At 54.7% G+C, this 20147-nt stretch overlaps 1 protein-coding gene across 15 annotated transcripts in view; it reads left to right on the top strand.

The window, feature by feature from the left end:
• Nucleotides 1-20147, top strand: part of MYO9B (myosin IXB) — a 78651-nt gene that overhangs the window by 53455 nt on the left and 5049 nt on the right. For 7 of the 15 annotated variants that reach the window (XM_019641941.1, XM_019641946.1, XM_019641948.1 and 4 more), the window contains exons 14-36: nucleotides 619-708; nucleotides 2096-2209; nucleotides 3545-3584; nucleotides 4434-4556; nucleotides 5443-5523; nucleotides 7221-7331; nucleotides 9088-9210; nucleotides 10027-10176; nucleotides 10251-10417; nucleotides 11113-11979; nucleotides 12708-12780; nucleotides 12954-13081; nucleotides 14650-14783; nucleotides 15009-15199; nucleotides 16492-16590; nucleotides 16683-16856; nucleotides 16954-16995; nucleotides 17190-17301; nucleotides 18259-18332; nucleotides 18818-19010; nucleotides 19130-19258; nucleotides 19517-19622; nucleotides 19788-19919. In XM_019641941.1, the coding sequence (XP_019497486.1) occupies nucleotides 619-708; nucleotides 2096-2209; nucleotides 3545-3584; nucleotides 4434-4556; nucleotides 5443-5523; nucleotides 7221-7331; nucleotides 9088-9210; nucleotides 10027-10176; nucleotides 10251-10417; nucleotides 11113-11979; nucleotides 12708-12780; nucleotides 12954-13081; nucleotides 14650-14783; nucleotides 15009-15199; nucleotides 16492-16590; nucleotides 16683-16856; nucleotides 16954-16995; nucleotides 17190-17301; nucleotides 18259-18332; nucleotides 18818-19010; nucleotides 19130-19258; nucleotides 19517-19622; nucleotides 19788-19919 (3453 nt within the window). The remainder of the gene's footprint in view (nucleotides 1-618; nucleotides 709-2095; nucleotides 2210-3544; nucleotides 3585-4433; nucleotides 4557-5442; nucleotides 5524-7220; nucleotides 7332-9087; nucleotides 9211-10026; nucleotides 10177-10250; nucleotides 10418-11112; nucleotides 11980-12707; nucleotides 12781-12953; nucleotides 13082-14649; nucleotides 14784-15008; nucleotides 15200-16491; nucleotides 16591-16682; nucleotides 16857-16953; nucleotides 16996-17189; nucleotides 17302-18258; nucleotides 18333-18817; nucleotides 19011-19129; nucleotides 19259-19516; nucleotides 19623-19787; nucleotides 19920-20147) is intronic. The other 8 variants (XM_019641949.1, XM_019641950.1, XM_019641952.1 and 5 more) reach the window with 5 other exon arrangements.

The raw sequence follows: 20147 nt of genomic DNA on the forward strand, positions 1-20147 counted from the left end.
AAAACTTCTTCAAGAGATGCATGTAAGTGTGTGTATGAAGGTAGAACTCGCACCTTCATAATAAGTGACTGGATATCTGAAAGCACAGTGTCTCATTTTCCTGCGTTTAAAAAGTTGCATTTTTTTAAAATTATTTTTTATTGTGAAATACACATTTTTTAGAATTGGTTTCAGCTGTACAACACAGTGCAATAGTTATACTTTTTACCCCTCGAGGTGACAACTCCCCTCCCCCAATCCAAAAATATGGAACGCTTCACAAATTTGCATGTCATCCTTGCGCAGAGGCCATGCTAATCTTCTCTGTATCGTTTCAATTTTACTATATGTGCTGCCGAAGTGAGCGCAAAAGTTGCGTTTTCAAATAGGCTTTTTCATCCAAAAGGGGGCAAGAGAAAAAAAATGCATCCCCCCCACCCCACCCCCCATTTGCTTGTGGCCTTTTTTGTTTTTGTTTTTGTCCTGCAAAGACTGAAAGGTGGCCCCTGACCAGCAATTGCTGAAGCAATGTCAGTCTCCCCGGGGCATGGCCCCCCGGGCTGGGCTGCGGCTCCTGCCCCCTGGACTGTGGTTCCCACCCTGGGAACACATTTAGTTTATACAGATTCTCCCTTACAGCTGCTCAATGCTAGATTTCTCAGTTGACGGCTCTGAGGAGTTCGATATTAACGCTTTTGAGGACATCTTTGCTTTCTATGAAAGCAAGAAGTAAGTAGAGCGAGGGCCTTCGAACCCGAGACCAGGGAGGCACAACAGAGGAGCCGGTGTCTCAAGGCGTCCAGGGCCAGGAGAGAGGGAATGGGGAACCAGGGAGCGCCGGGGCCTGCAGGGGGCGCTCTCGCCATATTTGGCCAAGTTAGGGGGTTATGGTCAGAAGCCATGTATGGGCCTTGTCCAGAGCCCTGGCCGCTGCCTTGCCCGCTCAGGGTGTGAAGGTAAATGTGACCGCTCTGTTGTCTTTGCTCTCCGTGCCTCCCTGGAGGGCGAGGGAGCAGAGGTAAGTATGGCCGTCAGGCCCAGGCATGGTGCATGGAACACACGAGGGGCTGCCGGTCGGGGTCTTTCCAGGCCAACTGCCTAGAGCTTAAACATGCATTTGAAATAACTGGAATAAGGAATTTAAAACAAAAACGAAACAAGCAAAAAACCTGAATCTCCCATCTTCATCCTGCAGTCATTGCTACCTCACTTCCCAAAGTTCTAACAAAGACGTTTGTCATCTAGACATCCTTCACAAATATCCATTTTCAGATTTTTGCCTCTAAGCCATTCTCATTGTCACACACTGGTGCCAGAGTTTGGACCTAGAACATACTCTCAGACCTGAACCTGAACCCATAGTCATTGAACAAAACGGAGCTTATAAGTTTGAACTCCTAAGATCTCCTTCAGCCAGGGTTTCCCACCCTCAGCTCTGTGCCTGTCACTCTGGGGTGGGGGCCGTCACGTACCATAGTAGGTTGACCACCATCCCCAGCCTCCATCTACCAGACGGCCTCCATCTACCAGATGCCAGTAGCATGCCCCCACGTCCCCCCTACTCGTGACAAGCAAATGTCCCCTAGTGGGAGGGGAGGGAAGACAGCATTGCCCCTGTTAAGAAACCCTGTGTGAATTTCATTTTTTTCCTCCCAAGGCCTTTCTTGAAGCCCACAAGGAGGCTGACATGTGACCGCAGAAGCATCAAGAGAAACTAATCTGTTTCCCACAGAGACCTCCCCCTCCCCCCCCGGCTATTTTCAGCAGCCCCTTAATACTTTTCACAGATTCCAAAAGGCTCTTCAATGTGAGGCCTTTTCCAATGGTCTAAGAGACCATGTTGCAATATTCATTTGTCCCGAAGTGGCCCCCACGCCCCCTGAGGAGGGGGAGCCTCCCTGGGGTGGGGACGCTCCTAGCCAACCTCCCCCCCACCACCACCACCTTATTGGTGCAGGAGGGACAGGCAGTGGCGGGCAGGCTTCCCAAGCTGCATGTTTTGGCTCCAGTGGCCTGAGGATAGTCCCGACCGTGCCAGGGACCCCAAGGTGGAGGGCCCACTACTCTAACTCTGTCTCCTCTCTGTCACTGCACCCCCCCACCCCTTTACTCTCAGCGATTTGCATGACCAAATCATCAAGACCATCAAAGGATTGCCCTGGCAGGGTGAGGACCCCCGTAGGCTTCTCCAGTCCCTCAGTCGGCTCCAGAAACCCCGCACCTTCATCCTGTGAGTCCCCCAAAGCTGCGGGTGCTCCCCCACAAGTGCAACGACCGCCTCCCCTGCTCCCTGGACAAGTAACCTGCTGAATCAGCTGCTATAAACGCTGCGCTCTGTCTTGTAGTTTCGTTCTCACACCAGCCGTCACTCAGTGGCCCTCGTGATACACCCGCCCCGGCGTCTGCACTGTGGCCCAAATCCCCGCCAGCTTCGCAGGACGCACCTCCCATGAAGTGTCTAATTCTCTACCCCCAAACCTTCAGAGCAAAGCTTGCTTCCTTCTCTCCCTCTGTCACTGTGAGCTTATAAAGAAACTGTCAGAAGTAGGGCCAGTGATTTTTGTGGCCCTGCTTTGTGTGGATGGTGGTATGATGTGGCATTATGTGGCCTAGAAGCCACATAAACTGGGTTTGGACCCAGACTCTCTCCAGCTCACTCACCCCATGGCCTATGTGTTCCAAGCATTCGTCCTCCATCTGCAACGCAGGGGTGATGATTTTCATACCCACAGCATCAAGCAGACACTCAGGGCTGGCTGAGGGCACAGCTTGTACCCACAAGGGAGCCAGTTTCCAAATTCATGTTTATTAGGCCTTATTCCACCCCGTGGGGATGAAGATGAAACCTGACATGTAGAACCTCACAGCCACGCATGCTGCCAATCAGTGGGGCCCTGTCTCAAAAGTGTGCCAAGCTGTAATCTTTTTTAAAAAATGTTTTTCTTTTGTCTCTATAAAGTGGAGTGTGAGGGCTGTCCACCCTTCCTCGGGCAAAAGATCAGCTTTCATTTTTACCTTTGCACCAGTGCGAGTCCAAAAGACGCTTCTACTTGGGCCCCATTTCCATTTTTTGCAGGGCAGACCCCTGCCCTGCTACCAGGATGTCCAGAGGGGCTCTGTGGGCCTGCTTCAAGTTTGCCAACACGTAGCAAATAGAGCTGGGACACCTCATAAGTGTTGGAACCTCTCGGGGTCCCTCAAAGCTCTATTCTGGGTATCCCCATCATTTTGTGAAATCCATCAGCTACCCCACTGCTGGCCCTGTGCAGATGCATGTTCTGCCATGTAGGCCCAGCCCGTCCCTCCTGCTCCCTGGACATACAGGTGGCCCCCAGGCCAGATGCTCCTGTTGCCTGGGGAAGCCAATGTGCACAGACCGTAGGAGAAGCACCCTGCTGGGTCCTTGGAGAGGCAGCGGCAGCGGCCTCGTTGCACTTGTGCTTCTCGACTCTCCGCTCTCTCTGCTCTCGCTCCGTCTAACCCGCCAGGCGTGGCTTGCTGAACTAACCTGGATCCAGACCCCATGTTCCTTCTGTTCACAAAACCATTTTTAATATTTTGACAGGAAAAGTAAAGGTACCAAACAAAAGCAGATCATTCCGAAGGTAAACACACGCGACACCGTCTAATGCCGCCTTTTTTTGCCTGTCTTAGAGCGCCTGGCTCAAGTCGTTTTCTGGAAAACGGGGGCGAGGGGGGTGGTTTAACTTCTCTGGCTTCTGGCTTCTTTACTTCTTTCCTCTTTCCCCCATCTCCTGTTGGAAATGATTTGGGGTTGTCTTTCTTTGGGTTTCTTAGAAGCAGAATTTGCACAAGGGAGGTATAAAGGAGACCTCCTAGGAGAACCCTAAGACGGGGAAGGGGAGGCACTAAGCAAGGAGGGGAACTCAGCCTGGTCCACGGAGAGCCTTGGAGCATGTACAGTACCACAGAGCTTATCTGCTCAGAGGCAACGGACCCTTCTGTCCTACCCCAAATCGAGGATCTTTCAAGCCACCTCCAGGGGTCGCAACGCATCATGGGCATTCAGGGAGAGGAGGTCCTTCAGCCAGGGGGCAGCCAAGACCCTAGCAGCCAGCCATGGGTAACGTGCACCTAGGTGTTCTGTCTCACCTCCATGCGGACAGATTATGAAGTTTATAGAAGAGTAAGAGCAGCTTCTAGTCTGGTCAGCAGAGGGGACAGTGCGAGTCCCTCTCATAGGCTAATAGTAAGGGTCAGCACTCCTTGGGCTGCACAGAGGGAAGGCTCTGCTCCATGGCCCTGGTCTTCTAGGCACTCAGGCCGCAAAAGAAGCTGTAATCAGCCCTCCTGGAGCCAGTGCCATCTGTCAAGCACAATCCTGAGACCGATCCTAAGAGCTGCCACCCCTGGGGGCTTTATTCTGGCTCTGGGATCAATGCCTCCCATTGGAGCCTCAGGAGGGCAGACCAGACCCTGTGTGTCTGTCCTAGAACCTGCTGGACTCCAAGTCCCTGAAGCTCATCATCAGCATGACTCTGCACGACCGCACCACCAAGTCACTGCTGCACCTGCACAAGAAGAAGAAGCCGCCAAGCATCAGTGCCCAGTTCCAGGTGGGTGGCCTGATATTCAATGTGCCTCAGCCAAAATGAACCTGACATAGGCAGCTGATCATTATCTCAGGCTTCCTGACCCGGCACTGCTTGCCAGTTGGGGTCAGATCATTCATTCTCCCTGATGGGGGCCATCCTGTGCTTTGTGGGATATTGAACAACATCGCTGGCCTCCCCACCCACCAGATGCCAATAGCATCTTCCAGTCACGGCAACCAGAATGTCTCCAGATGTTGCCAAATGCTCCTGGGGAGACCAAATCGCCCCTGGTTAAGAATCACCAAGTTAAAAAAAAAATCACAAGTCAGCATGTGAGTTAATGTAACCACTGAGCTGTGTCTTTAGGTCATGTTTCCCTTTTTTTCCCCTGGCTGCCAGGAAACTTGGGGACACTTTGTTCTTTAGGGGATCCAGCAGCTGCTGACCATCACTGTTAGGTTTTTTTATTCCTTCTCTCTTTTTGTCAGACTCTTCTGTTCCCACTTTTTTTTGCGATTACCTTATGTAGGAGCTCCCGCAGATCCTTTTGGGGAACAGCAGAGCAGAGACCAAAATCACGGCACCCGTGACACATGTTTTAAATCCCCCGGAGTTTAGCTGGTCCCACCAACCCCCATCTCCCACCTGAAGCAAAGATTAGAGCTGGGTGACCCTAAGAAGATGGTGGCTCTTAGCCACAGGGACCCCACAGCTCCCCTCAGGGGCTCTCTAGGATAGCACAGCCTCCAAGTCAGAACGTCCAGCTGCAACCTCCCATGTCCCATGTTAGCACAAAACCCTCTCCCATTTCCCCATGATGCAGGTAGGCGACCTGACCCCCTCTCACCAAAAGGGTGCTGTGACGGGGAGGGGGTCCCAGCTGAACACCTTCCTTTTCTTTACCCAGACATCGCTTAACAAGCTCCTCGAGGCGCTGGGGAACGCAGAGCCCTTCTTTATCCGCTGCATCCGTTCCAACGCCGAGAAGGTGAGGGGCTCCCACATCTCAGGGAGGTGAAGGCCGAGGTCTGGTGGCCGCAGGGTTGATGGGAGGCAAGGCCTCGAGGAACCAAGGGTTCACAAACAGCATGACATGGCTGACGGGGAAGGGGGTTCAGGGGGGCAGCAGGAGGCAGCAAGGGCAGCCACAAGCAGGGACGTCATCTGGAACATGGAAGGGTACCAGAGAAGGTTTGCTTGAGGAGGGACAGGTCAGAGGTACTCTTCAGATAATCCCAAAAGCAGCCAGTGCAGAATGTACCAGAAGGGAGGGGCAGAGGTTGCACAGCAGGAGCACAGAGCTTGCTGCTCATCCGGAAGTTTCTGGAAAGGCGGAGCACCAGTAGCCCTGACAGCAGCTTCAGCCCTAGCTGCCAGGCTTCCCGTGCCCCAGGGTTCCACTGGGACTTGACTGGGGACCGCATAGGATCTGGACTCCCTCTCCGGTGCAAGTGACGCCTGAGCAGGAGACCCTGGTGGTTCTGTTTTCCCATACCCTTTATCTCTGTTCTTCCTGTTTTCTGCCTCCCCCCTAATCCTGGGACACTCTGGTCATGTCCAGAGCCCAGCTTCTCCCTGCCAGGTGCCATGACTTCCATCCTCTCAGCAAGGACCCCAGGTCCTCCCCTCTCCCCTCTCCCTTCCCGACTTCCAGTTCTCCCAGTGGTGTCTCAGAGAAGGTCTATGCCCTGCATTCGTCCAGTAGCGGAATTGGGCCCCTCTTCTTCTATGAGGGATGCTGGCTTCAACTTGGGGCAACCCAGGAAACGCTTCAGCAACACCTGTTCTGGGCAGGAGCTGTACCAGCAGGTGGTTCTTTGCCGTAGGGGACCGTCCTGTGCGTTGTCGGGTGTTGAGCAGCATCCCTGGCCTCAGAGCCCACCAGATGCCAGAAGCGCCCCCACCCAGTCGTGATAACCCCCCATGCCATTCTCTCCTCTCCATCCACTTAAAATAACCAGCATGGATGCAAGACCCCTGAGCTTCGGGTTTGGGCTTGAAGCCCCCTGAGCCAGCATCATTCCCAGCCCCTGCTCCTCCCTCGCTCCAGCAGCAGGCATCTCCCTACATCCCATCAGCCCCATCAGCCTTCCCCTCCTTCTCAGGCCTTTACCCAGCTTTCCCCACCTTCCTCAGCCCTTAGCCCTCAGCTCAGGGTCCCCTCTCCTGTGACACCTCCCACAGGGGCCCTGGCAGCATCCACCCGCTTCACGCATGCGTCTGGCTCCTGCCTGCCCCCAGACCATGTTCTCTCCTTCGAATCCTTAGTACTTACCCCAGTATCTGGCACAGAGTATGAGTTCAGCACAGGTCTGGAGCAGGGCCTTAGGAAAGAACTCTGCAGCACATTATCTTGAATTCAGGTAGGGAGTGGCATCTGTCTCCTGGACACCAGGGATTAGAGCAGATCAGGTTTTGTAGAAAGACGAATGCCCTGAGCACCGCTGCTGAGGCCTTGTCTCTTTATTCCAAAAAGAATTTTTGAAGCAAGGTAAGGCAGATGCTCAGGTTCACACGGCCTCCGTGCCAGGCACAGTCCCAGACCAGCCTGGAGGCGCGTATGTGTCCAGACTGTGTCCATACCTGGAATCCTGCAGGACTTTGTTCCATAGCTCCCCATCCCCAGCCACCCACAGGCTTGGGCGTCCGGCCACGGGCACCCTGACCGCTCACATCCCATTTCAGAAAGAGCTATGCTTCGATGAGGAGCTGGTGCTGCAGCAGCTGCGCTACACAGGCATGCTGGAGACCGTGAGGATCCGGAGGTCAGGTTACAGCGCCAAGTACACGTTCCAGGTACGCTGAACACATGTGGCTGCCTGTGACATGAGGGCCAGCCACCTCCCTCTTCCAGAAAGAGCATAGCTCTGGAACATGAACCTTCCAGAAGGTTACTTTCCACCAAGGCTTCTTCACCCGGCACCACTGGCATTTGTACCAGATCTGTCTCTGTCATAAAGGGGGCAAGTTTCCTCAGAAGAGGTGGCTGGACCCAAGCCAAGCCTTAAAGGATACAGAGGTGTGAAACCAACCGGGAAGAGGGATTTGCACCAGCAGATCCCTGCGCAGCTCTGCCCCTTACTGAGCACCTTCTCTGATAGACACTTTTATACCCATCTCTTTCATCCTGCCAACCAGCAGCCAGGAGGTCCTGGTTCCTATTTTCCTGATACGGAAACTGAGGCCCAGGGAGGTGATGACCTCAGCAATGGCTCTTGGGCATTCTCAAGACATAAGGGATTATTAAACTTCAAATTGTTTTTGTTGTTTTTTAAGATTTTATTGGGGATTTGGGGGAGGGGAACAGTGCTGGGGAATCAGGGGAAGGGGAACAGACAAGTTGCTGTTGTTTTGTTCTTCAGTCTTAGTTGTGGAGGATGTCACTTCACTGGCCCAAGCTGGCACCATCATTGCGCTCTTCCCGGGCGAAGCAGAACAATTGCTGGCCTCTGAACGGCCGCTCCCAGTGGCTGCTGGCCGCTCACGCTGGCTGCCAGCTACAAACGGTAGCTTATGGCAGCCCACTGCATCAGGGGACTTTAGCCTACGCAGTCACCAGCGACCCATGGCAGCCCAGCCCCAGGTCGAGCTGCCGTTTACCATCTTAGCTGCAGAAGGCAGTGTCACTGGCCCTCATGTGGGATCCAAACCGGGGCCCTCTGGCATCCCAAGCCAATTCTTAACCAACACGCCACTCAGCCGGCCCTCAACTTCAAATTGTTGAAGACCAAATTGCTAGAGCAATTTCTCAGTCATGGTACCATTGGCACGTGGGGCTGAGTGATTCCCTGGCAGGGCCATCCTGTGCACTGCAGAGTGTTGAGAAGCATCCCTGGCCTCTACCCAATCAATGCCAGTAGCACATGCACCCCCACCCGAGTTGTGACAACTAAGAAGTCTACAGACATCACCAAATGTCCCCAGGGGTCAGCATGTCCCAGGTTGAGAATCCTGGACTTGTACTCCGAGCTATTTGGTGCTTAAGTAAGCACTGGCCTCAAAGCTAAAGGTGGTAACACCTGGTCTCTGTTCAAGCTTATCCTAATGGCTCTGAGGATGTGGCTTCATCACACATGCCTCTTATTCACAGACTGGAAATATCTTTATATAATTAGGAGAGACAAAATTACAGGAAAGGGAGAAAATGCAAATGTGTCTTACTAATGCTTGGCTCTTAAAATTTGACATAATTGTTTACTTAAAAGGCACATACCTCCAGCTATGATCCAGCCCCCTAACAAGCCATAGACTATAATCCCCCAGCAAGGGTATCTTCATCTCCTGGGCACTCCTCAACAATGCCAGCACAAGCAGGCCCTCAGTAGCCACTCATCAACTGACTGAAAAGATCCAGTGCTCTGTACCTGTGACAGTCTTTCTTAAACTTTATACTATTTCAAAAAGTCCAAGATTTTAGCTTCATCAATACTGTTCACATCAAACCAAGTTTCAGCTTCAGAAATGGCTTGATGAGGGAATTACCAAAGGCTTGTGTCCTTGTCGGTAACAGAAACGCTCACTTGGATTCTCTTTCTCGGTCAAAATTACCCAGGACTTCACAGAACAGTTCCAGGTGCTGCTGCCCAAGAACTCCCAGCCCTGCCGGGAGGTCATCTCTACCCTGCTGGAGAAGATGAGCGTAGACAAAAGGAGCTACCAGATCGGAAAGACCAAGGTCAGTGTTCCCACCACTACCCTGCCTTCCATCTCACACAAGGTCCTCCCACAGCTCAAGGCCCTGGATCACACGCTGAAAAATAAAGGGCCCTGCTGAGGAAGTACATTTCTTGGGTCCTGGCGTGTAATTTCTTCCTGAAAGGCAAAGGGTGCACCTATGGGGCTGGGGCTCAGGCATCAGGCCTGTTTCTCATTTTCTCAAACACATGGGCTCGAAGACGATTTTTCAGACTGTGACCCAGGGTGTTCAGGGGCCAGACAGTCACCTTTGTAGTGCCTGGCAGGTTTCCTTCACTCATCTTCCCTCCAGAAACCATCTCCCACCTCTGAGTGTGTGTTGCTTGCTTCTTGTCCAACAAGAGCCGAAGTCAGATCCCTGTTGTGGCTTCACCTGATGTGAAAGAAGCCTGACACAGAAGGCCACATAGTGTATTCTATTTAGTTGAAATATCTAGAATAAGCAGATCCATAGAGACAGAAAGCAGATTAGTGGTTGCCAGGCCTGGGGGAGGAGGAATGGGGAGCAACTGTTCATGGGGACAAGGTCCCCTTTTAGGGTGATGAAACTTTCTGGAACTAGATAGAAGTGGTGGTTGCACACAGCATGGTGAATGTTCTAAATGCCACGGAATTGTTCACTTTCAATGGTTAATTTCATGTTATGTAAATTTCATCTCAATACATTTCAAAAAGTACTCTCCTTAGGTCCGTCAGCACACCAGCTTGGTCTCACTCACTCCCAGGCTGACTGTGGAGACCTGGACCACGGGGCTCTGGGGGCCTCGCTGACCTCACCTGTGCCCGCGCCCACCAGGTTTTCCTGAAGGAGACGGAGCGGCAGGCCCTACAGGAGACGCTGCACCGAGAGGTCGTGCGAAAGATCCTGCTTCTGCAAAGCTGGTTCCGGATGGTCCTGGAACGCCGGCACTTCCTGCAGATGAGGCGGGCAGCTGTCACCATCCAGGTAACGCATGGGCCAATGGCCTGGGGTGTGGGAGTGGCACACACCCGGCCCCTGAACACCCACTTTGCTCGCAGGCCTGCTGGCGGTCCTACCGCGTCAGGCGGGCTCTGGAGAGGACACAGGCGGCTGTGTACCTCCAGGCCACGTGGAGGGGCTACCGGCAGCGAGTGGTGTACCGGCACCAAAGACAGAGCATCATCCACCTGCAAAGCCTCTGCCGGGGGCACCTGCAGCGCAAGAGGTGAGCAGAACAGGGCCCCACCCCTCAGAATGTGTCAGAAGCCAGAAAGTTCACTCACCCAAAAGCTCCCTAAGATACAGGCACAGCTGTCAGGATGTCATTCTGGACACAGGGAAGCTGGCAGGAATCCAGCTGCCTGGGTGCACAGGTCCCAGAAAGATGCGCCCAGGCTGGTGCGCAGTGCTTATGGTGAAGCCCCAAGTTGCCTTCAGCCACACTTGGTCCCCACCAGGGACCTCTACACCTGCCTACCCCCAGCCAGTCAGTGGAGCACGTGGGTCCGGGGGCGCAGCAGTTCAGGCTACCCTGAACCCGCCCACAGTGGGCTCCCCTTCCACCACACTCACACATGGAGCTTAGGCATCCACCGGGCAAGGGGCCCCAAAGGAATTCAGGGGTTTCTTAACAGAGCTTTGCCATAACCTAATGATGGTACCCCTGAACCAGCCAGGCAGACCCAGGGCAGAGGTGGCCATGAGGACAAGGCCACCCTCCTGTTTCCCCTTTCTGGGCTGAGGAGGTTCTGCCTAACTGGAAGCATCTCTGAGGGCCAGGAACGGCACCCAGCCCCTGAGCCCATGAGTAGCACAGGGGTCCCACCAGAGCACAGCTCAGAGGCCTCTGACACCCTGGGTAGATTCTGGGGACCACAGGCACATTTGTTCCTGAATCCGCCCCCTTTACTCTCACACTAGCTTCCGCCAGATGGTGGCAGAGAAGCAGAAGGCGGAAGAGAAAGCGAGGGAAGCCCAGCAAGCCGCGAGGGAAGAAACCACAGCGGGTAGGCTGAGCCCAGAACCGTCGGAGGATAGCAAGCATTCAGCACTGGAGCCCGAGGGGTCGCCAACGCACAGGCCACCAGCAGAAAGCTCCCACCCCAAGGAGGGCCCCAGCCCTGAGAAGGTTCTCCCACCCCAGAAAAACGCCACTGAAATTCACGAGAAAGTGTCCAGCAGCCGGGAGAAGCGTGAGTCTCGGAGACAAAGAGGGCTGGAGCATGTGGAACTCCAGAACAAACACATGCAGTCCTGTAAGGATGAGAACGCCCTCAGAGAGCCTTCTGGAAGGGTTGCCCTGGAGCAGGAGGAGCACCTTCCCGAAGACAAAAAGGAGAGCAGAGAAGATGAAGCCCTCTCAGACACGGGAACAGAGATGGAGAACTCCGCTCCGAAAAAGCAACCTGAGGGGCCACCACAAGCCATGCCAACCTCCCAGGCCCCCAGCGAAACCCCACAGCCACCCCAGGACAAAGTGAAACGGCCCACCAGCCTAGCCCTGGACAGCAGCAGCGTTGGCGCACCGGCCCCTGACACCACCCCCGAGACCCCCCAGGACAAGAGCAAGCTGAGTGATAGCCCACGGGCGCAGGACAAGCCCGAGAGCCCCGGAGGCTCCACCCAGATCCAGCGGTATCGGGACCCGGCCTCTGAACGGCTGGCCAACGCTGTGGAGCTGTGGCGGGGCAAGAACCGGATGGCTACCAGCCCCAGCACCATGCTGAGCCAGTCCCTGGACCTTAGCGAGCGGCACCGAGTCGTGGGGGCCACACTCACACCCACAGAGTAAGCCCCACACTGTCCGTTGTCCAAGCACTGTGGGTGGGCAAGGCAGGGTACGTGTAGTCAAAGGCCTGGCAGTAGGACTAGCCTCACACAACAGCACTTGGGGTCACCTTGTTCTCTGAGCAGGGTCATCCCATGTTCTGCGGGGTACAAGTGTCCCCAAAACACATGAGCAGCTTTGTGCCCAAGAGCTCTGTGGAGCCCTGAGGAAGGAGGGAGAGGGGTCCAGTGTGGATGAGGCATCTGCCTGGGGCCACCCTGCTGGAACCTGACCGGGACCCTCAACCCTGGGGTCCCCCACTGAAGCGAGTTGACTTCACTCAGAAAGCCCTTGGCCTGGTAGAAGGAGGCCCCTCTATTTGAGGGCCCCACACCCTATCCCACCTGGGCCTCAGTTTACTCATTAGTGAGTGGGGGTGACCACACTCGCTCAGGAGCCAGCTCTCAACATGCACTGCCGGACCCTTACTTAGCTAAATATCAGTGATTCTAGTACTAGCCCCTTGTCCCAGAGGCCCACTTAGCCGAAGGAAGCAAGAGTGGAGGCGGGCACGGGCTTCTGCACATGGGGCTGCTTTCTGGGCGGAGCCATTCTGTGCACGTGGGGTGCAGAGCAGCATCCCCCGTCTCCACCCACCAGATGCCAGTAGACTTACCCTCTAGTTATAACAACCAAAAACATTTCTGAACTCTTTCTTGATGAAAGCCACATTTCTGTGATCTCGCAGGGAGAGGCGCATTTCGTTATCTACCAGCGACGTCTCCAAGCTTCTCCCAGCCCCGGCCCAGACCAAGACTCAGGTAAAGCTTCAAGCTTCAGCTCTCAACCCTCAGGATTCTGGCTCGCTTCTGCCCAAAGGGCAGCTTACAAGAGAAGGGGAGTCGGTGGACAGAGCACATGGTGACTTAGGGACCCCTTGCTTTCCTCCAGCGAAGCCACCTGCCTTTGCTTACCCACCCCCATTCTATTGTAGCCTCCTTCAGAAAGTGTGGACGGTGAGCCCAGCACAAAGAAGCCAGCTATCCAGAAGAAGAAATCGGGCGATGCGTCTGCCGCCGGCACAGATGCAGGGCTGTCACCAGGCCCCCAGGCCGACTCTAAGTGAGTGTGGGTGGGATTCAGGGTGGGAGGGTGGGCTCAGGCCACCAGAGGATGGCCAGGGCCCCTGCCAAGTCCTCTAGTCTCTGAGTAGTCTGGTTTCCAAAACCGATGGCATTTATGAAGCTGAGTTAAGCAGGCGTTTCCTCAATAGCAGTTCCATGACAGGAGACCCACATGGAGCCCAGATCCTGGCCACTTCAGGGTGAAATGATCCCACTGAAGCTTAGAGCCAATCTGGGTCACGTCCTCTGGGTCCAGACAAAGGGGTTTTTATGGAATCAGAGCCAGCTCCCATCCCTACCTCCAGGAATCCCTCCTGGGTTCTCGGTTAGAAAATCTAGGCCGAGGCTCTGTCTTCAGAAGCTCCTGCCCAAGTGCTACGGATGGCTCTATCCCAGAGCAGAGATGGTGGATCAGGGGAGCCTTGATCCTAAGAGACTGAGGAAGGTGAAGAATGAGCTGTAGTGGGAGTCAGAGAGCCCCCATACTGTGAGATGACCTCACCACCAAAGCAATGAACCACCAACAGGGTGGCTTCAAACAACAAACTTATTCTCTCACAATCCTGGAGGCCAAAAATCCGAAACCCGGGTGTCACAGGGCCACACTTCCACCAGAGGCTCTAGGCAAGCATTCTTCCTGCCTCTCCAAAGTGCTGGGGGCTCCAGGTGCCCTTGGCTGTGAACACAGTTCATTCTTTGCCTCCATTGTCACATGACCTTTCTCCTATTTCTTCTCTTTTTCTGTCTCTTATAAGGACACTTGTCATTGGATTTAGGGCCCATCTGGGTAATCTAGAGATGTTTCACTTAGTGTCTTAGTCCATTCAGGCTGCTATAACAGAAACCACAGACTGAGTGGCTTAAACAACTGGCATTGAATTCTCACTGTTCTGAAGGCTGGAAGCCAGAGATCAAGGGTGCCAAGCAGACTTGGTGTCCAGCGAGAATGCACTTCCTGGTTCATAGACGTCTTCTGGCAGAAGAAGCCAGGGTGTGCTCCCTGGGGTCTCTTATAAGGGCACTGATCCCATTCAGGAGGGCTCTACCCCCACAATCTAATCACCTCCCAAAGGCCCCACCACCTAATACCATCACATGGGTTAGGTTTCGTTCAGCATATGAATTTGGGGAGACACACACATTGGTCACATCTGCAAAGACCCTGTTCCCAAATAAGTTCATTTTCATAGGCACTGAGGGTTAGCATATAGACACAGCTTTTGGGGGGCCACCATTCACCCCACCACACATCTAGTAGCCACAGTGTATGATTCTGTTTATTCTTTTTTTTTTTTCCTAACCTTGTGTCATAAAAACACACGAAGGGCACGGGGTGGTTTTATTTATTTTTTTATATGAAAATGGGATCAGCATCTGCTTAGCACCTTACTTGTTCACCTGACTCCTCCGTTCACACAAATCGACCGTATTTTTAGTAGCATCCTATTTCATCAATAACGAAGAAAAGGGTTATTTCTCTCTTTATGGTAAGATGACCTTTTCTTTGGCCTCACGTCTGTTTTCATTTCTTGAGACTTAAACGAAATCCCTTACTTTCTCCTTCAGGTCCACGTTTAAGAGACTTTTCCTACATAAGAACAAGGATAAAAAGTACAGCCTGGAGGGCGTGGAGGAGACAGAGAATGCAGTCTCTGGGAATGTCGTGCTGGAAGCCGCCATCATGAAGAAGAATCTAGAAGGTTGGTCACCCTCAGCCTCAGGAATGGATAGCAGAGCCGCTGGGGTCCCTGGGGCTTTGGGCACACTGCTTCTCAGGGCTGGTTCCAACCCCTTGGAGGCGTTTCCTAGCTGTGAGCCCCAGTGTGCGGCGTATGGGGTCCTGGCTGTCTGACCGTACCCCAAGAGGCTGTTCAGTGTCCTCCCCCAGAACCTGCCCTTGCCAGCCAGCCACTCTTCCCCTCCAGCCCCCTCAGGCCACCAGCACCGCCATACTGCGGGTGAGAAGCACGCCAAGGAGCCGGGAGGCAAAGGGAAGAAAAACCGAAACCTCAAGATTGGCAGAATCACGGTGTCAGAGAAGTGGCGGGAGTCTGTGTTCCGCAAGATCACCAACGCCAATGAGCTCAAGTACCTGGATGAGTTCCTACTCAACAAGGTGGGCCAGCAGGGGTTCAGGGGGTGGGGGGAAGGGTTGCAAGTCTTCCGGCCTGGGCCTTCCTAGAAGGGTTGGCACCACCCAACTGAGTTTTCTGAGCCACCACCTCAGAGCTGTTAGCGGATTGGGAACAGAAAGTTCCAACACAGAGAAAACTCCAGAAACATGACGCTTGTTCCTAAGTTTGACCTCAGCTCTTTTTCTGTAAAACCTGGCTTAGGCTCACATAACACCATATGTAACCTACACTCATCTCAGTCAGCACAGATACAGCCATCTTTCAGTATCCAAAGGGGATTGGTTCCAGGACCCCTGCGGATACCAAAATAGAAGTCCCTTACATTTGCACATAGGCTACAGCAGGGTGTTGTCTACATGTGACCCCTGTGGTGATGTATAGTGCTCAGCCTGCAGCAAATACAAGTTTTGGCTTTTGGGACTTTCTGGGATTTCCTATTTCTTTTTTTTTTTTTTTTCAAATATTTTCCATCTGCTTTTAGAAGACACTTGTCTGTTGTCTCACAGTGACCATTGGGGGTGGTTGCCTCACTTTCTCACACACTCGAGGAAACAGAAATACCAAGATTTAAAATAACCTTCCAGGCAGGGCCCTGGACACAGTTGCGTCCCACCAGGCTGCCTCTAGGTCCAGCAGCCTCACTGTGACTCAGCCGTAGCCCAGCCATGCCCATGAACTTCTTATTTAAAATAAGCTTTTATAAAACGCATTGGGTCTTGTAGCCGATACTAATTGAGCACTTACTGTGTATAGGAGAGGTAAATAAGCCATGGCCGGTGCTCCTGGTGTTTACGGCCCCAGCCACGGACAATCCCACAGCAGGATTTGGGAGTTTCTCAGGGGCAGCAGGGGACCCTGCATATCCACCTGCAAAGGGTGGACATGTCGTGAAATGACCAGGCAGTTCAAGGCAGCCCCCAGGGGTTATCCAGGGGTTGAGCACCTGTGTGGCGATTCTGCCTCCAGGGGACACTTGGCAACATCTGTAGACATTTTTGGTGGTCATGAGTGAGAGGTGCTATTGGCATCTGGTGGGTGGAGGCCAAGGGTGCTGCTCCACACACCACAGTGAGTGATCTGGCCCCAAATGTCAATAGTTTGAACCTGGACTGAAGGGATGAGAGAGACCAGGGTTGAGTGGAGGGCCTAGATTTTATCCTGCAATCCCAGGGGAGCCAGGGAAGGGCTTGGGACAGGGCAGAGTGGTGGCCACTCAGATGCCTGGCCTGAGTCAACATGGGGTCAGTGAACCTCTCCCTCCATCTCTCTCCAGATAAATGACCTGCGTTCCCAGAAGACCCCCATCGAGAGCTTGTTCATCGAGGCCACCGAGAAGTTTAGGAGCAACCTCAAGACCATGTACTCTGTCCCCGTACGTGTAGCCCCCAGCCCCGGGGGTCCTGGCAATCCCTAAGCCCTCCCCCATCTATCTGTCCAGGGTGGTCACGCCTTCCGTCCCCACAGAACGGGAAGATCCACGTTGGCTACAAGGACCTGATGGAGAACTACCAGATTGTCGTGAGCAACCTGGCAGCCGAGCGCGGTGAGAAGGACACCAACCTGGTCCTCAACCTTTTCCAGTCATTGCTGGACGAGTTCACCCGCGGGCATACCAAGAACGACTTCGAGCTGCCCAAGGTGGGTGGGGGCAGGGGGCTGGCACAGTGTGGGGGGCCAACTAGAGGCGGGGGTTACCCCATAGACCCACACAACCTGCCTTTGTACTCCCTCACAGCAGAGCAAAGCTCAAAAAAAGAAGCGGAAGCAGGAACGCGCTGTGAGTATGAGTGTGCATGTGTGAGTGTGAGCAGGTGAGCATGTGTTTTTTTCGCCCAGCCCTGAGGAACCCTAGTCATGAGTGAGCGGCCTCTGGCCCTGAGATGCCTCAGGTGGCATCCATGCTGGGCAGCCCAACGGGGGGAGAAGTGGGGTCTGCCCTCGCTGCTCAGCACCCTCCTCCTCGGCCCCCAGGTTCAGCAGCACAACGGGCACGTCTTCGCCAGCTACCAAGTGAACATCCCTCAGTCGTGTGAACAGTGCCTCTCCTACATCTGGCTCATGGATAAGGCCCTTCTCTGCAGCGGTGAGTGCTTCAGCACCCCGGCCTCCCCCACTGCACCCCCTGAACCTCCACTGTACTCCCTGACCCTGCCACCGTGTTCCCAACCCCTTGCTGTGCACCAGGACCTTCACCCCAGCATAGGGCAGATCTTTCCAGAACACTGCCCCGGCCACATCCCTACCCACTCAAATCCCCACCTGGGCAGGTCACCCTATGTCCCACCTTGGGCCTTTGTACATGTTCTCACTGCCTGAGCTGCAGGCTCCTCCCCCATGTGCCAGGAGAGGCCAGTCAGTCCCCACCAGGGGACCCCGAGAGATGGGCATAGCCCAGAAGAGCCCAGCTGGCCCTCAGCCAGGCAGCCAGAAGGTAACCAAGCCAAGACTGGAGACCAGTCGACCGTCAGAGGCCTGGTGAGGTCTAGCGGACCTCTAGCACTTACGTTTTCCCACCAGAACCAGCCAGGCTCGTCTGTCTTTTCAACCCAGGGTCTCCTCCTCTCCCCTTGGGTCCTGTGTGAGGAGCAGCCCTCCATCCCTCATCAGTCATAAATACCCAGGCATTTGTCACTGTTCCAAGATAAGGACATACCCAGACACCACCTCCTGTTTCTCTTCCCTCCATGCATGACGTCCCCTAGTCTGGGATTTGGTGTGGTTGGGAGAAACAAAAGCAACATCACTCATACCATTGTTACAGGCCAAGTCCCCAGGGCCTCCTGGCAGGACTAAGGTGCAGGCCCCCTAAACTCCTGTTTCTATCGCACTGGCCAGGCTGGCTCTGAGGCCACCAACGGTCACCAGCTATGAACACCTGCCTACATGGCTCCCTTGCATGGGAATCAGGGCAGAGATGTGTGTGATTCAAGTTTAGAATCCGGTCGGCAGGCCCCTGGCCATTGGGACAGGCAGCCCCGGGAGCCTGAGGCCCCTGAGGGTCTGCTTGTGACCACCCTCTCCCCCCGCCATGACCTCCTAGTGTGCAAGATGACCTGCCACAAGAAGTGCGTGCACAAGATTCAGACCTACTGCTCCTACCCGTGTGGGAGGAAGGTGAGCCCGCTGAGACCAGGAACTTTTCAGAACAACAGTAGGTTCAGGACCGGGTGCCTGTGGAAGGCAGTCCTGAGAGGTGTGGAGGAGAGGGTGTGCCTGGTGCAAGGCCGATGGAGGGCATCAGACAGAAGCAGGGAGCTGGCACGTGGGGCAGGCCCTGAAGCCAAGCACAGCCGGTTCTGCCCGAGCGCCTTGAGACTCCGAGGCAGGGGCTGGGCTCGTGTGTGCATCTCAAAACCTGGCCCTGCTCCTCCCTACTGTACCCAGAAGGGAGGCGAGGTCCCAAGTGCTGGAGTGGCAGCAGGAGCCAGGACTGACGGAGTCCCTGCCCAGCGACTATCGAGCTGACCTCTGCAGCCTGGCGCATTGGCAACCTGCAAGGGGGAAATGAGGGGCAGGGGGTTGGAGCCCACAGAGAAGGCCTGAAGGGCAGCTGGGGAAGACAGATGACCCAGGCCTCACCCCTGCCTCCGGCATTGCAGAACGAGCCAGGAGCCGAGCCGGGCCACTTTGGTGTTTGCGTGGACAGCCTGACCAGCGATAAGGCCTCGGTGCCTATCGTGCTAGAGAAGCTTCTGGAACACGTGGAGATGCACGGCCTGTACACCGAGGGCCTCTACCGCAAATCAGGCGCTGCCAACCGCACGAGGGAGCTCCGGCAGGCGCTGCAGTCAGGTGGGTGCTATGGCAGGTGGGGCCTATGAATAGGTAGGTATTCGGGCCGGCGAGCATCATGAGGGGCACAGCCCTCCTGCCTGCACTGCGCTCACCAGCCCTGCCCATTTTCTCCAAAGACCCTGCGGCAGTCAAGCTGGAGAACTTCCCCATACATGCCATCACAGGGGTGCTCAAGCAGTGGCTGCGGGAACTGCCTGAGCCCCTCATGACCTTCGCCCAGTACAGCGACTTCCTCCGTGCTGTCGGTGAGTCCCATGATGGCAGCAAGGGTGAGCAGGTGGTCAAGGTTGGGGTCAGAGCTACGAGCACACTGTAGCCAGCCAGGGACACAGGACCACCCAGTCAGAACTGAGAAACCAAGACCTGGGGTAGGCTGGGACCCCTCTGTGGCCCTGCATTCTTGCCACACACACCTAGCCCAGGCCCAACACAGTGGGAGGCCCCACCGTCCCTGTGGTTGTCTCAGTGGGGCCCACAGTGAGCTGACACCTGGGCCTTCCTAGAGCTGCCAGAGAAGCAGGAGCAATTGGCCGCCATCTACGCCGTCCTGGAGCACCTTCCAGAAGCCAATCACAACTCCTTGGAGCGGCTCATCTTCCACCTGGTCAAGCAAGTGCCCGCTGCCACTCTTGGTGGGGTGGGGGTCCCCGTCAGGAGCCCCGCTGCCTGTTCCCAGGCGGGTATTCTCTGCTGATTCTGCACCAGGATTTGGGCCCATGTTGGGGATCTGGGAAGGGGCCCCCAGTCGTCTCCTAACTGCTGCTCGCTACGCAGGGTGGCCCTGCTCGAGGACGTGAATCGCATGTCACCCAGCGCACTGGCCATCATCTTTGCGCCTTGCCTCCTACGCTGCCCTGACAACTCAGACCCACTGACCAGCATGAAGGATGTCCTCAAGATTACCACGTGAGTGCCAGGCCACCTCGCCCCCACACTGTTCTGGACGGACTTGCCAGGAACCCTCTGAATTCTTTTTTTTTTTTTTTTTAAGATTTTTTTGGGGAATTGGGGGGGGGGAACAGCATTTGGGAATCGGGGAAGGGGAACAGACAAGTTGCTGTCTTTTTGTTCTTCAGTCTAGTTGTGGAGGACGCGGCTTCACTGGGCCACATTGGTATTATCATTGCACTCTTC

This window comes from Hipposideros armiger, unplaced genomic scaffold, assembly GCF_001890085.2.
Source record: "Hipposideros armiger isolate ML-2016 unplaced genomic scaffold, ASM189008v1 scaffold_64, whole genome shotgun sequence".
Lineage (NCBI taxonomy): Eukaryota > Metazoa > Chordata > Mammalia > Chiroptera > Hipposideridae > Hipposideros > Hipposideros armiger.